General features: G+C 40.7%; 1 protein-coding gene across 2 annotated transcripts in view; it reads left to right on the forward strand.

The window, feature by feature from the left end:
* HDAC2 (histone deacetylase 2) overlaps positions 1 to 9,553 on the forward strand; it is a 39,833-nt gene extending 30,280 nt beyond the window's left edge. The window contains exons 11-14 of one of the 2 annotated variants that reach the window (XM_018559377.1): positions 258 to 388; positions 3,638 to 3,793; positions 8,882 to 8,939; positions 9,218 to 9,553. In XM_018559377.1, the coding sequence (XP_018414879.1) occupies positions 258 to 388; positions 3,638 to 3,793; positions 8,882 to 8,939; positions 9,218 to 9,248 (376 nt within the window). In that variant the 3' untranslated portion in view covers positions 9,249 to 9,553. The remainder of the gene's footprint in view (positions 1 to 257; positions 389 to 3,637; positions 3,794 to 8,881; positions 8,940 to 9,217) is intronic. The other variant, XM_018559378.1, reaches the window with a different exon arrangement.
* Positions 9,554 to 15,451: the final 5,898 nt, after the last annotated feature.

The following is a 15,451-nucleotide window of genomic DNA, read 5'->3' on the forward strand; positions in this document are numbered from 1 at the left end:
TCAGTGAACTGATGTTGAGGGAGTAGAAGCTCATGACGCCACAATCGGCTTACAAGTACTCATTTCTAAAGGGCTGCAAATGTTAGAAAGTGTTTATATTAAATCAAAGGACTTTAGGAATTGGATCTTTTGAGGTCTTTTCCCAATACATTAGTCCATTTTCTTCAGTTAGATCTTGTTATTAAAAATCGACTTAATCTTGCAATACATTTTGAAAATGCTCTTCTTATTCAGATTTTAATGATTTTACTCTTTAGGCAGCGCTTATTTGAGAATCTGCGTATGCTCCCACATGCACCGGGTGTACAAATGCAAGCTATACCAGAAGATGCCATTCAGGAGGACAGTGGGGACGAAGAAGGAGAAGATCCAGATAAGCGTATATCTAGTGAGCATTACTACTAATTATAAGAAAATGATTGTATTATTTGAGTTATTTTCAGTTGTTTAAAGAGAAACTCTGACCTATACAAAACACAATGGCATAGCTAAATATTTAAGAATAACCTACCATCTGTTGTTCTCTGTTTCTGTATCTGGTCAGGCATCTGATATGCAAATTAGCTGATCTCCTAAACCAAACCGTCCCAATAAATCCTTGGCTTGTCCTGTGTAAAGTGAACTTAATCTGGTCTAAAATGTTTAAACAGCAGTGCTGAAATTCAACCATTACGTTGTGCTTGTGAAATAAATGTGTTAGTCTTCAGATTAGTACTTGTGCAAGCCACTTGGATCCCAGGTCCAGGCGGCACACAAGTATTAGACCCCTCCCCAAGTTGAGATCAAGCCCCACCCCCTTTTACCTTTCAAATGCCAGAGTATTTGCTGCCCCTCTGATATCCGGTATTTAACGTTTGAATGACACAGTGAAGCTTAATGTTGGTTCCGTGTACTGGGATCCAAAGGGATGTGAAGGGACTGACATTTTATTTTTTGCATTGGACCAATGCTAATCACTGCCAGGGCACATGGAAAACAATTGTTTTCTATGTGCCCAAAGTGTGCACTTTGTACATTGCAAATAGAGTTAATAAAAGAGACAAAAAACATCTTTCAGGCATTAGCTGCACTGTAAAACACTGCATTTTTTTTACCGTTTAGTGTGAGGAGGTTCTAACAGGATATTTGCAGGGACCACAATGTTTCGGCACTGTTGCATTAGCATGTGTCTTAGGTTAGGATCGCTGGAAATCATTTTGGGCCATGTTTTGTTTGCATCCCACCATCACTGGGTTATATGAGAGTGACTAGTAATGCACAGGTTATTTATTTGAATTTTTTTTCTCATGTGCCTGAATGTTAGAGGCATTAATACTCCATAAACAGTGTTTTTTTAAATAGAGTTTTAGCTTTTTTGATATTGTATGAGACTATTACCCTGTGGAGTTATAAATGGTGGTCTTATTTTGAGGAAAGAAGCCAATATTTTGTTTTATTATTTTACTTGAAATAAGGTGTTTAATGATTCCTTTATGAACTGAAAGTAATACGGTTGATTACAGCAATTGTAAAATAAATGTAAAGGCAACAGCATCCATAAATCCAACCTGGAGTAAGGGAAGAATGGTGGAGCTCTCCTTCTTAAAATGCCAGATGTTTCCCTCAGCATAGGTTACCTTTTTGTTAGCAGATAATTATATCTATATATTATAGATTTATCATAATAAACTGAACTTGTCTTCACCACTGAAGTGTATACACAGATGCTGCTGGATGTGCAAGCACTTGCATTGTGTTCTTATCAGTTCCTTTATGCCCCTGGAGAGCCATGGATCCTAGACTTTTTAAGTTGGAAAGGGCTCTGACTTTTCTCCAAGCTGAGAACAAGTCCCACTCCATCCCATCATTATGCTTACAAATGTCATGGCCTCTACTAGCCAATGAGGTACTGGGATAAAGAAATGGCTGAATTTTAACTGTGATAGACTCTAAGGCTCTGATTACGGCCTGGACGTAGGATAAGGGGTCCCTTCTAAGGTATTATTTAACTGAACTGAAAACAAGCACTGTAAAATCCAGGCACCACAAGGTGACTCCCCTTTTGGTATCAATGTTGGTGTATACACTTTTGGTGAACATGAAAGGCTCAGTGTAGAATTAGAATAATTGTTAGCATAAATAACGGATTATTCCAAGGTTACTAATAGGTGTGCAGGTATCTTATTCAGGAACTATGGACAGAGGGATAACTGTCAGTCTTAGGGCTAGTCACTGATCACTGACCTGTCATGATTGTCAGCCAAAAATAGTGCTGGTGCAAGCATAGTACTTGATAATGCTTGCATAGAGTTTTTCCTTCAAGCTAGAGAATCTACATATGCTATAAATACCTCCAATTTCCTTGGGTGGTCAGAAAAACCCCAATAGTTGCAAGTGATGCCGAAGTTGGGCAAATTGGGTTTGTTAGGCAATTTTTATAGCCACCCTTGAGAAATCTGTCAAGGTTTTCGTTTCTTCAGGTCATGGTATGGCTAGTAGTAGTCACATTGAACTGTTATGTTGAAGCCATTTCGCAGCTTTTCCAAGCCACTTTTTAAGTTGTAATGAGTATCAGTAAAATACTTCAGTATTTATATCCACACACGTAGCATACACTGTCATCCAATCACAATGAAAAGTCAATTGTTATTGCTAGGAAAGATCAAGTACCTTGGACCACTGTCTCTAGCCTGGGGAAGCTACACCATGCCTGCTCAGACTCCATAAGATACACAAGGAAGGTACCCCTCTAAGACCAATTGTCGGCAGAAAAACCCTGTTGCATATAGCATTGCTAAGTATCTGGATACTATCCTATCACCCTTAAAGTAGTATTGGGCTCTTACGTTTTTTTAATAATTAATCCAGATCAAAGAAAAAAAACATTGCCCAGCAAAGTATTTCTTTACATTTTTGTGGGACAGCAGTGTCTTTTAGCAACTATCCTTCTATTGGTTTGGAGGAGGAGGGAGGGGGTGGGCTTGCCTTGCTGTGTCTGTGTGTTTGTGGAGAAACACACCGCTTACTGGCACACATAACAATGGCCCAATAGGACTCTGCAAGGATAATGAGCCACCCTAAAACTGGGCATCAGGGCTGGTGCTTAGGGGACCAACTGATTCTGCAGGAAACTAAAACTTTTAAACATGAACAAGCGCATCTATTTTAAATAATGTAATCAGCAAATAGCTTAAAAGCCTTTTGACTTTACCATTACTTTGATTGGCAACTTAGTACACCATGATAAGAAGAATTTGTTACTAAGGTAATTGGATTGTAATTCGAACCAGAAGGGACAATGATGTTCTATAATGAAAGTGGAGAAGAGAGCCTTGAACTCTTTTGTATGCAGCCGATTAGTGGTACTGGAAACTCTGCAGGCTACAAACACTGTTTTCCAGAGAGAACATTGTTTTTCCTGAAGCATTAAGAGACGAGTTACCTGTCAAATAGCGGAAAAAGTAAAACTATGTTTTCCTTTTGTATAAGTGGGGTCAGTATGCCAGCTTCAGTTAAAATAATCAATAATCAGGTTGACATAACCATGTACATATATATTGATTCTTCCATTTGACCTTATGTCTACACTAAAAATGTATTTATGCGTTTTCTGGAGCCTGACTGCTTTCTTTTGTATTCTGTTAATGCCATATTCTAGTTCGAGCCTCTGACAAGCGGATAGCCTGTGAAGAAGAGTTTTCAGATTCCGAGGATGAAGGGGAAGGAGGAAGACGTAATGTTGCTGACCATAAAAAAGGAACAAAAAAAGCAAGACTTGAAGAGGATAAAAAAGAAAATGATGACAAAAAATCAGGTTAGTACTTGATAACGCAACTTTCACATCTGTTTGTGTTTTATTTCCATTTATCTATCACTTTCTGCCTCCCATTGAGTCTCCATACGCTAACGTAACCCTTCATTGATCCCCTGTCTGCACCAAACTAGTTTGAGTTGTTATCAAACACGTCTTTCGCTTTAGACATAAACTCTTATGCATACAATATATTTTTAGTCTCAACAGGAGAACACTTTTTATTCCACTGTACTTGAGTATTGCTTATTGGATGTTTTGTTACATAACTGTGTATGAAAAATGGATGCATTGTCAATAGTAACCAGGCAGATTATAGCTGTTATGTTCTGTCTTTAATTGTGAGGTATGAACAATTATGTCTGGGGAGGTGTGACCTGCCTATAAGTGTTTGGACTCCAACAAACATTGCTTACATGCCTTTACTTCTGGATCCTAAAAGCATCTCCTCCTCTGTTTACATATAAAGCATATGTTAAACTTCCTATGTCAAGTCTCTTTTGGAAAGGCCCCTGCTGTGCCTTAGTGACATCAGAAGACTAATAACAGGAACCTGCCAAGTCAGGGTCTTTTTATTTCTCTTGTGTTTTGACAAAGTTTAGAGTCACCGGATATACAGGTGAAACTCGAATAATTAGAATATCGTGCAAAAGTTCATTTATTTAATTAATGCAACTTAAAAGGTGAAACTAATATATGAGATAGACTCATTACATGCAAAGCAAGATAGTTCAAGCCGGGATTTGTCATAATTGTGATGATTATGGCTTACAGCTCATGAAAACCCCAAATCCACAATCTCAGAAAATTAGAATATTGTATGGAGGAAGAATGGAGAGGCACACACTGCAAGATGCTTGAAGTCCAGTGTCTGTGTTGATTTGGGGAGCCATGTCATCTGCTGGTGTTGGTCCACTGTGCTTCATTAAGTCCAGGGTCAACGCAGCCGTCTACCAGGAGATTTTGGAGCACTTCATGCTTCCTTCCGCAGACAAGCTCTATGGGGATGCTGACTTCATTTTCCAGCAGGACATGGCACCTGCCCACACTGCCAAAAGCACCAAAACCTGGTTCAATGACTGTGGGATTACTGTGCTTGATTGGCCAGCAAACTCGCCTGACCTGAACCCCATAGAGAATCTATGGGGCATTGCCAAGAGAAAGATGAGACATGAAACCGAACAATGCAGAAGAGCTGAAGGCCGATATTGAAGCAACCTGGTCTTCCATAACACCTCAGCAGTGCCACAGGCTGATAGCTTCCATGCCACGCCGCATTGAGGCAGTAATTGCTGCAAAAGGGGCCCAAACCAAGTACTGAGTACATATGCATGCTTATACTTTTCAGAGGTCCGAGATGTTGCATCTTTCTGCCTTGAGGAAGGGACCCTGCGCGGTCCTGAAACGTCGGTTTATTTGGATGTCTGTGACGCTTTCTGTCCAATAAAAGGGACATATTTATCTTTACTACTGAGTGCTGGTGATTTCCTGACTTTCCTGTGTTTGCACGGCGCCATCCGTGGTATCTCATCACTGCGAGCACCACTTTTTTCATATCTGGCCGGGACTGCTGTGAGGAGTGCGGAGGGTCTCTCCATCTACTTTCATTCAAGTCCAGACATTTCACATGCAATCTACCAAATCTGTTATCGCCTCCCTTCACCAGGGAGACTTTCTGGCTTCTGTGAACATCAAAATGCTTACTTACATGTCCCCAATTCAGCGAATTAGCGGTTCCTACACTTTGCTGTGGGACGCTTTCAATTTGACCTCTCGTCTGCACCACAGGTATCCACCAAGGTGCTGGCCCCAGTACTAGCCCTGATGCATTCTTGTGGCATCCCTATTGTGTGATACTTAGATGACTTTCTGTCAGTCAGCGCTGGCCCTGTCCGACATTGTGACGTTGATTGTCCAGATGATCCCGCAAATGCTTATTAGCCTTCTATCTATTTGTAGAAGACTCTGTTAAAACATGGTCTGCCCTCATTGTGGATCTAGCAGTTTCCTGCCTAACCAAAGCGACCACCATTCCTGTAGAGGATGCACCTGTTTTTAAGGACCCGACCAATAAGTGGTTGCACGCCCCCTCTTGTGCACTGTTCTTGCTTACAGGTCCTGCTCTTCATTCTGTCTTAGTTGTGACTTGACTTTGCCAAACTTTGGCTGATCGGTAAAAGTCCATTAAAAGGGATTTTCTTTCTACTGCGGTTGATCCTTTGGTCATGGAACTTTTAGAACAAATGATTGTTGCTTTAAACTATAGTCCCGCATTGATCTTCTGTCTTTACACATGCGGAGGACACTTTGCTTAAAGCTTTGGACTCCAGGAAGGGACAGAAATACTCTGCATGCCATTAACAAAGAGGCTGCTGGCAGCATGAGAACCCATTTGCATCTTTTCACAAAGCGTATCATCAGACATGGAAGGAATACTTCACTTTGTGTAAGTATCTGGGCTTCTACCCTAGGAGATTCTTTCCTTGAAACCCTCTTTGGCTCATAGCACAATGAAGGGTCAAGTTCCTTCTCTTGCTATATTGTTTCAGGGACCAAATGGCCTTTTTTTCCTTGCTAAAGATATTTGTACAGGGATTCTCCCATGTGGGCCCCTCTATGCATTCCCCTATCATTCCATGGGATCTGAATCTGGTTGCTTCTGCTCTTCAGAAACTGTCATTTGAACCCAATAGAGAAATTACTCACGTTACGCTCACCCACAAGGTGGTGTTCCTTGTAGCCATTACCTCAGCAAGGTGAATGTGTAAACACAGGCCAACACCAACCTTGTTCCTAAGATCTTCTTTTTATCTAAGGCAGCCTCTGCCTTTCACCTGAGGGCCCGTTCACACCAGATGCAGTGCGTTCCAGCCCGATTCTAGCCACAACGCACTTCCTCCCATTGCGGCCGGCTCACTTTTTTGTGGGGCAGGAAGAGGCGTCACGGGCCATTGAAGTGAATGGCACCATAGCCACGCCCTCCGGCGTGGCTTGTGATCGGCCGCACAGGTGGTCCGGTGCGATCAAAATGCTGAAAGCAGTGTTTAGCATTCTTTCATCCCTCTATCCAGCTTCAGTCGACCCTGCCCTCCCCCCCGCAGTGTAACCTGAAAGTTAGAGACTTCCTATGTCCCTCAATTGACTCTAACAAAAAGTATTTACCGTGAGTACAGAAATCCTATTTTTAAGTTAATTCATAGGCAAGTATGCATTTCAGAAGATTAGTTTTCTGTCTTTGTTAGATACAATTACTGTACCTAATGTAGAAAACTTGATCCAAGAGGAAGGTTTATATACACAGCAATTTGAAATTGGTGAAACCAAGCAGTTCTTCTGCAGTAATTTTTATGCAAGCGCAATAACTTCTTGGTGTATTAAAATGCTTGTTTACTGCAGTGTTGGCTTTTTATATAGTGATTTAAATGATCTTCAGGATAAAAGTATGGTATGCTACTGAACTAATAGAGGAATTGCCAGCTGTTTCTGCTGCATTATGAATGGATATGCTGGAGCTCATTAGACGCTCAGGGTGATATTTCTAATACACAGAATTCTATATTGTACGGCTCAGCTAAAGAGCATTTCTTTTTAGTGTGGAAAAAATATAACGTTATACAAATTGTTCTCTCTTGGCAACATCCAAGTTGTTTTATGCAAATGACCTCCTTATAACAATTAGGAATAAACAGTTTAAAACCCAACTGAACCTTCAGTTTAAATCTGCATTGTGGGTGCATGAAAACAAAAGGTGTCCAAAGTCTTTTGGTGGCCATACATATAACGTTGTTTACAGAAACAGAAAATATGATCAAATCTCCGATTTATTGAAAAGACATATACTGTGCCATCGATCGATTTGGATCAAACCTGACCAATTGCAGCAAAATGATTCTGATCGATCTGAATAGAAAATCTTGTATGAAAGTAGGCAAAAACTATATGATCATTACGTGTGAGACTCCTCAAACACTTTTTTTGGGGAACCTCAACACCTGTTTTTTTTTTTTTTTTTTTTTGCGTTTTTTATACTTATTTAAAGATTTGTCACATAGGATCAGAACGGGTTATGCACCCCATCTTGCATGGGACGGGTTTCCCATCTTGTTTTTCATCCATTTCAACTGTATGGACAAATCTTATGATTTTATGATTTCATTTTCACATTGGTTGATTGACCACCAACATGATAATCACCAATCGATAAAATATTTGCCCTGTATGGCAGGCATAACAGTTTATTTCTATGAGAAGAGTCTGAGTAGAAAAATCTGTCCCTGCGTGCTGTAGAGAAGGACCCCTGCTCTCGATGTGGATGCAGTGACCTCTCTGCAGAGGCCTGATACGTCCCCTGCACCTATAGCTCTACAATGAGCAAAGTTTTTTTGCTTCCTGATAATTGCACGTATGGTTGGTTGCTCTGCCAACTGTCATTTGTGAACCTCCTTTAGTTTAAAGAGTAATTCCACTTTTGTCGAGAAACTCAATCCTCTTTGGGTGACCTGTAGACATTCCAAGGATTTTAAACAACTTTGTTGCAGTTTCCTGTTCTATAGAAAAAGTTGTTTATTCCAGCATGTTCTTTCCAAACTGATCCCTGGGGAGAGAGTCTGGGTTTGGTATAATCAGCTGGTGGGCTTCCTGTGTTGTAATTGGGAAAGGTGCAGTGTCAGCATCCCTTTAGTAGTAATTAACCCATAGGGAGTATGCCACCAAAAATGACATTTATATTGAAAGGGATGCCAAAAATTATACTTGTATCTTAGTGCAGACTTGTGGGAAAATCAGTCAGCCAATCACAGAAGCAGGAAGTGGCATTTCTGGGGGCGTTCCGCACACCAAAGCCATGAATATTGCATTGAATTTTTTTGACAATTTTAGAGCATTACAGCTGCTTCAGTTTTAAATAAAAAGGTAACTTTACTAACATTAAATTAGAAAATTGCCTGTGCGACCATTATATACGCCATATTCGTTTTTTAAAGTGGAGTGACCCTTTTAAATGTCTAATGACATGAATATCTATCTACGAAGTCATGCCTATAACCTGTAGCACACAAAAAATCGCCAATAACAACCTGTTTTTCCTCATAGAAGTGAAAGAAGAAGATAAATCCAAGGACAATACTGTGGAGAAAATGGACACTAAGGGGTAACTTTTATTTTTATTTTCTTGAAGTAGTGTTTTTAAACTCTATTACTTGGCAAATGCCAACATGTCATGTTTTCAGGGCGTCATTACAGAACCACGCGCAGTATAATTAGTGTACTGCTTTCTAGTTGCTACCAGTAAACAAGACTGCTTCCTCCAGGAAAGCTTGTAGTTCTGGCACCCACCAAGGACCAGAGATGATGAGTAACACTGCTCTAAAATCTCGTACAAATATAATTTATATGTTTACCAGTTGTTTTTTTCATCCTCCTCTACAGTGTGAAGTCAGATCAGCCAAGCAATCCCTGAACTTTCAAGGTGACATTTAGGATACTGTGTTCAGAGATGGAAGTAGATTCTGCCTCATCCCTCACTTTTTTCTTGACAAGAGACTTCTGATCTACCCCTTGTAGCACTTGGCATGGACCGTATTTATTGTAAAACGGTATCGTTTTCCTGGCAGGTCGTATTGAGTTTTCTAATTAAGGAGCAACATTTCTTATCTTTGCCTTGCTTTATGTAATAGTATTTAAGATGAATGTGTTATTATGTTTAATGTCTTAAACTGATCTATTAAAATGCCTTTTTTGCCTTTATTATCTGCTGTTTGTTATGATTTCAGAAACGCATCATTCTGCCATTCTTACCATGTTCACAGTAATTTCCACTGATCACACAAAAGTCTATTAAATGCTGTGCCTTTTGTGTAGATTTTAGTACATACAGGGGGGAATTGATCAAAAGAGAGAAGCTGATTGGTTGCCGTGAACAGCTTCTCCAGATTTTGTCTGCTCCAGTTTTGATCAATTCCTCCCATAGTCTTTAAACCTTATTTTTATGAATACACAATCAAAAGCACCACTGCCTGACAACCCACACAGCTGGCCCTCTTCCCAAGACAACTTTACCAATGGAACTGGACAAGTGTTGGCCTCACAGTTTATTCAGCTAACATGTGCTGTGCCCTCATGATCCTTAGTATCACTGCTGAGGGCTTCTATTTTGTTGTAATCTAACCTATGTAAGTGCAGTTTTATCAGCATGGGCTTTTTAAAATAAATTCTGGTAACGTATTTGAGCAACTGACCAAAGTTACCAATTCAGCTTTTCCTTCCTTAATGTCAGGGTGTTGAGACTCTTTGGTGCCCAACAAGCAGCCCTCCAGCATTTAGCATGCAGACCTCTGGACTCCAGACCATTTTAGGTCCCATTCACACCGAATCTGCTGCTTTTTTATGTTCCGTTTTCAAGGGATGGTAACGCAAGGGCAACAAAAAATGTATTGGTGTGAATGGGACAGTTCACACCAGTGCGCTGTGTTGCATTGCATGCGAACGAAACGCAACAAAAGTTGTATAGTGAAGTATGTCCCTTGACATGAAGCTTGACCAAAAAAGAAGTAAAAAAAAAACAAACCCAAAAGCCCAAGGCCTTGTTCACACCAAATGCAGACCAGAACTGCATGAGTCTCTGGACACGCAGTGCTGGGGTTTTTTTTAGGTTAAAATGGGCTTTCAGGGCGTTCATGCGTTTTTCAGAGCAGGTAAAATAGGGCTTGCTGCAGTTTTTTTTTACATGCTCTAGAACTGAACGCTGCGGTGTGAGCTAGAGCCCAAAATACAATTGGAATACATTGGACTCAGTTTTGATCCGGTCTGTAACTGCTCTGCACCTGGAACGCAATTGGTGTAAACAAGGCCTAAGAATCGCAACAGGACGGATCACACAGAAATTGGAAGGCACAATTACCTTGCGATTTTTGGAATGAATGGGGCCTTAATCAGATCTGATGGGCTTTAGTGCTGAAACCACCAGCTGTCATGTACAACCATGGTCCAGCACTAAGCCTAGTAGGTAGATCATTCAGCTCCTGGGCTTCTGTTCCTGAGAGCTTCATAGGAGCGCTGGTAGCAGGCAATGTAAACACAGTGAGGAACAGTGCTTCCACACTTTGTTTACATCGGAAGTGAAATTAAGGAACAGCGCTTTCTGATAGAAAGGAGACTCAGGCAATGCTAAAGCAGCCTCTTCCTGCAGCAGTAGATCACTGCTGTAGGGATCTATTGCTGGGTGCTTAGTAGAGTATATTAGAAGTGATCTGTTGCTGCAGAGCTGCATGGAGGGCTGAATCAGATCTGCAATGACCAGATCCCAGCCAGAGGAAAACAAAATGTATAAAAAAGGATATTAAGTTACTTATATATAAAACACCCCTCTCCCTATTTATCCTAGGGTCACACCAAATCCTTTGAAAGTTCTGGGTGACATTTGCATTTATGTCATAACAAATTTTAGTGCATTATAACACATTCAAGATCAGACTTAACTTTTTTTTTTTAATGCCGCGCAATGCACAACATGTGCATTGTGGTATGATGCAGTGCGGGTGCAGCACCTGTTACTGTAACAGTGAGGTTTGGGGTGTCTATTAAAACTATTGGCATTGCACGCACAACTGTGCACAGGTTACCATGCGTTGTGGTAATGCATAATTGTGTGGACCTATATTCACTAAGTTGACCACCACTGGCTTAGACAATACATTTTTCATTTGTGCTTTAAAGAGATGCATAACAGCTTTTTTTTTTTTTTTTTTTCCCTTTACGCAAAGAATGAACATGAAAATGACAATAAATAGGAATACCAATTCATTAGTAGAATCCTTTAGCAATTGTTTTTTTTTTCTCACACATTAATGTGCCTGTATCATATGGCTACTGATCAATTCCAGCAATTTTTGTCAGGACTGAATGATCATCAAACTGTCTGTGTCTGACCCCTGCAAGCCATATGTATTGAAGGTTGCAAGCTGTGTTTGGAAATTTTCAGATGATAGCGTGCTGATCCTTATTTCAATATTTGCTGACTTTGATTTTGTACAGTTGTGCTCATAAGTCTACATACCGCTGGCAGGTGTGACTCAAATAAATCCTTTAGGCATCACAGAATAGCACAATCATTAAAAAAACTGTAGCAATAAAGGATACTAATAAAAGTTGTGTTCAAAAGTTTGCATACACTTGGTTGTTAATATCATGTCTTGGGCATTAGTGATGACTTTTGTGATTGTTTTGAATTAGGCCCTTTATTTCCTCTTGTGGCAAAGCTCCTCATATGTCTGGGCAAAAAGCCTCCACGTCCTATCTTGGGCTGCATGTTTGAGATTTCCCCAAAGTTGTCAAAAGTTAGGAGATTGTGATGGCCTCTCCAAAGCATTAATTTTTCTCTGGTGCAGCCAAAGAAGGTTTGACTTGGCCTTATGTTTCAGTTCATTGTCATGTTGCCAGAGTACCCCATGTGCAGTTTCAGGGCTGATGAAAATTTTCTAAAAATATGCTGCATTTTTCTTCAAATTCCTCAAATTAGACCAAATTCCCCGTGCTGCTGTTGCTCACATGCACCGAAAACAGCAAAGATCCACCACTATGCTGCATGGTAGGGATGGTGTGCTTCTTGTCATAGGGCTTGTTAACTTAAAGTGACATTAAGGGCTATTTTTTTCCCCCCCACCCAATGTTAGTGTCAGGACTTGCCTTAAATCACGCCTCTTTATTCGATCATCTTCTTCTTTCCTGTCCTTTTCAGATGTCCCCCCAGTGCTGGTGCGGGTCTCCGTGGATCGTGTGGCGATCCAGTGCCGACTCCTCTGTCCTCCTTCTCTCATATCCCACGGTGTCTGTGCCGGTGCACGCTGCTCCATAGACTTACCTTGTGTCTCTCCTCGTCTCCCGGCCGAATATCTGAACTGCGCATGTGTCCCCGCCCCAAGATCCTTTGTGGCCGCCTGAGACTCTTCAGATGTTCGGACGAGGACGTGTGGCGAAGACGCAGTTAAGTTCAAACCTGTTTCAAAAGGTTTTTTTAAGTTTTTGCATATATCTACTGCTTGCTAGCAGTAGATGTATGCATAAAAGCGTGAGGGTTTAATAACCCTTTAAACATAGCATTTTGTAGTTGTGACCAAGAGGTTAAATTTTGGTTTCATCACTTAAAATTATTTTTGTTCCAGTTGAGGCTTCTTTAGAAGCGGTTTGGTGTAATGTAGGGGGACCGTTTTGTGGTGTTGGTACCTCAAAAATGGCAATTTTACAGATTAATTTTTTTTACATTTTACAGATTCTGCCAGGGGTTTGTAAACACATGAGCACAACTGTATAAGAACATGTATGTGTGTGGAATTTTTGGACAAGGAAAGCATATCTTGATGGTCTTATTCCTTTTAGCCTTAGAACACTTAAAGGAGAATTACGAGAGTGAAATATACTCATCCCAATAGTTAGAGCTGACATGTGACACTGTAGCTTTCACACATTGGCTCTATTGATTTTAAGAACTGAGCAATCACAAACCACTGATCGCTCACTTCAAGATCTTCTCCCTGCAGAGAGCGGTGACTGTCAATCACTTCTCCCAGCAGGGATCCCCTCTCTCCTCGTTCCTCCAGCGCTGACTGGAGGGACAGAAACGGGAAGGTCGGGTACAGCTGGCTCCAGTGTGTCAGAGCCAGCTGTCAATCAGGTAGCGGAATGACTGCAGCGCGACTGTGCTGTCAGCATATAGTGGGCAATAGGTCATTACATGCCGAGTTTTGGGTCACAGGAGGACCCTAAAGAGAACTGCGGCCAAAAACAGTTTGGTCATAGTTCTCTTCATTTCTACATAATTTATTTTTCATCTTTAAAATGTTATCCGTCTATTATTGTATTAAAGTAACTTAAAACTTTCTGAAAACTACACCTTGCCCTTCTGTATTTTCTACATTTCAATAAGAACAGGATAAACTTGTTATGCAGTGGACTGCCACAAGATGGCAGTTGTAGCATATTTCCAACATGACTAGGGAGCTTGTTCCATGAGGATAGATAGGGGTAATAGTGTTAAAGTCTAAGTTCGATGTCCACCGTGGAAAATCCTGCGTTGTGCTGGTGTCACAGCTGAGCAAGTGCATCGGCATCCTCCTCATTCTGGGTAATTACATTTTTTGTAAGTTGAGAGTTCATTTTTTTTCTAATGCTGCATACACAATGTTGTGCACATTCTTCACTCCTGCCATGTCCTCCATGGAAGCCAAAATTTGTGTAACGCGAAACCTGTACCAAGGGAGATGCATAGGCTGTACTTTTTGACCCCTTATTGAAATTGTCCGGCTGTCATTCAGTTTATTACATGAGTGTGATGAGATGCTTTTGTCGCAGAGATGTTAATCTGCCATAGAAACATTCATATTATTAAAAAAAAAGGAACCACTATGTACCGTTGGTTAAAAAGTTCTAACATACTTGGTTCCCCCTAGCCATATATGCATCCTATACATATAAAATCATACTGCAGCTGTCCTAATCCCACACCATGTTAATTCTGCACAAAAGTACTAAATGGGACTGAGACCTGATCCTTAGTTGCTAATTATGTGGTTTTTTTTCCCTCATCAGCACATAATCCAGTTAAAAGATTTTGCTCAGAGTTGATCTCATCACAAATAATCTTCTTAATAGTTGATCTATCAGTCGGATACAACATAGCATAATCTCCTTAACCTTGCTTGGTCTTGCACCTTTTACTCCAAAGGGAAATTTCTAAAGCACAGTTTAACACCTTCAGATGCTGGTAAAAATCAGCTTTCTAGATTATTGGTTGCCAGATGCAATTTTGTTAAACTGGGTGTGACATCTGAAAGTGGATCTCACTGATTTGAAAGTGCCAGATAATTGCAGTTCACAGTATTGTGAAGTGCTTTTGAGATTTTATATCTCACTATGTAGTGTAGTATATCGGAAATCTGATTCAAAATCCTTTTTTAATAAGGTGTAAAAAGCTGCTGTTACAGAATTGGAGTTCTTATTTTATGTAATTCTTTTTCTTTAAATGTTTGCGTTAGTAGTCATCTGGTTCCGCATGCAAATTTGTCATCGGCAGTCAGGACTTCTATCAATGTAAGAACAACTCTTGCACTGCTGATTTTGAATGAATTCAAATAAAAAAAAGACTATCACAGCAGCATTTCAAGCCAATCTGGGCTTAAAGATCTCCAAGCTTGTGAGAGAGCCCAGAATAGATAGAGATGACGTTGTGATGGATTTTAGCTCTTTATACTGCCAAGTTGAATGAATTCAAATAAAAGCATTGTTCTTCTGTGACAAATCAGTATGTGGATTGAGTTAAAGTGAACCTGTGCCCAGACTATGGACATTAAAATATTGACATATTCTAGATAAGCAACAAAAGCACTTTATTACCCTTTCACACTGGTGATGAGGAGTGCATTCCAGTGCATTCAGCCTGTGGAACGCAATCCGGCCGGCTCACTTTGTTTTGGAGGGGGCGTGGCGGTGCGTTGAACTCAATGGCACCGCAGCCATGCCGCATGCTGTGCGATCACCGGCACCGGAATGCGTGGCACATTAGTGCCTGCGTTCCGGAGCAGTGCGGTCTGCAAACACTATTTCTTTGCAGATCGCACTGGACCGGAACGCAGGCACTAATGTGCCACATGTTCGGGTGCCGGCGATCGC

This window comes from Nanorana parkeri, unplaced genomic scaffold (assembly GCF_000935625.1).
Source record: "Nanorana parkeri isolate BGI_ZX_2015 unplaced genomic scaffold, ASM93562v1 scaffold390, whole genome shotgun sequence".
NCBI classification, from domain to species: Eukaryota; Metazoa; Chordata; class Amphibia; order Anura; family Dicroglossidae; genus Nanorana; species Nanorana parkeri.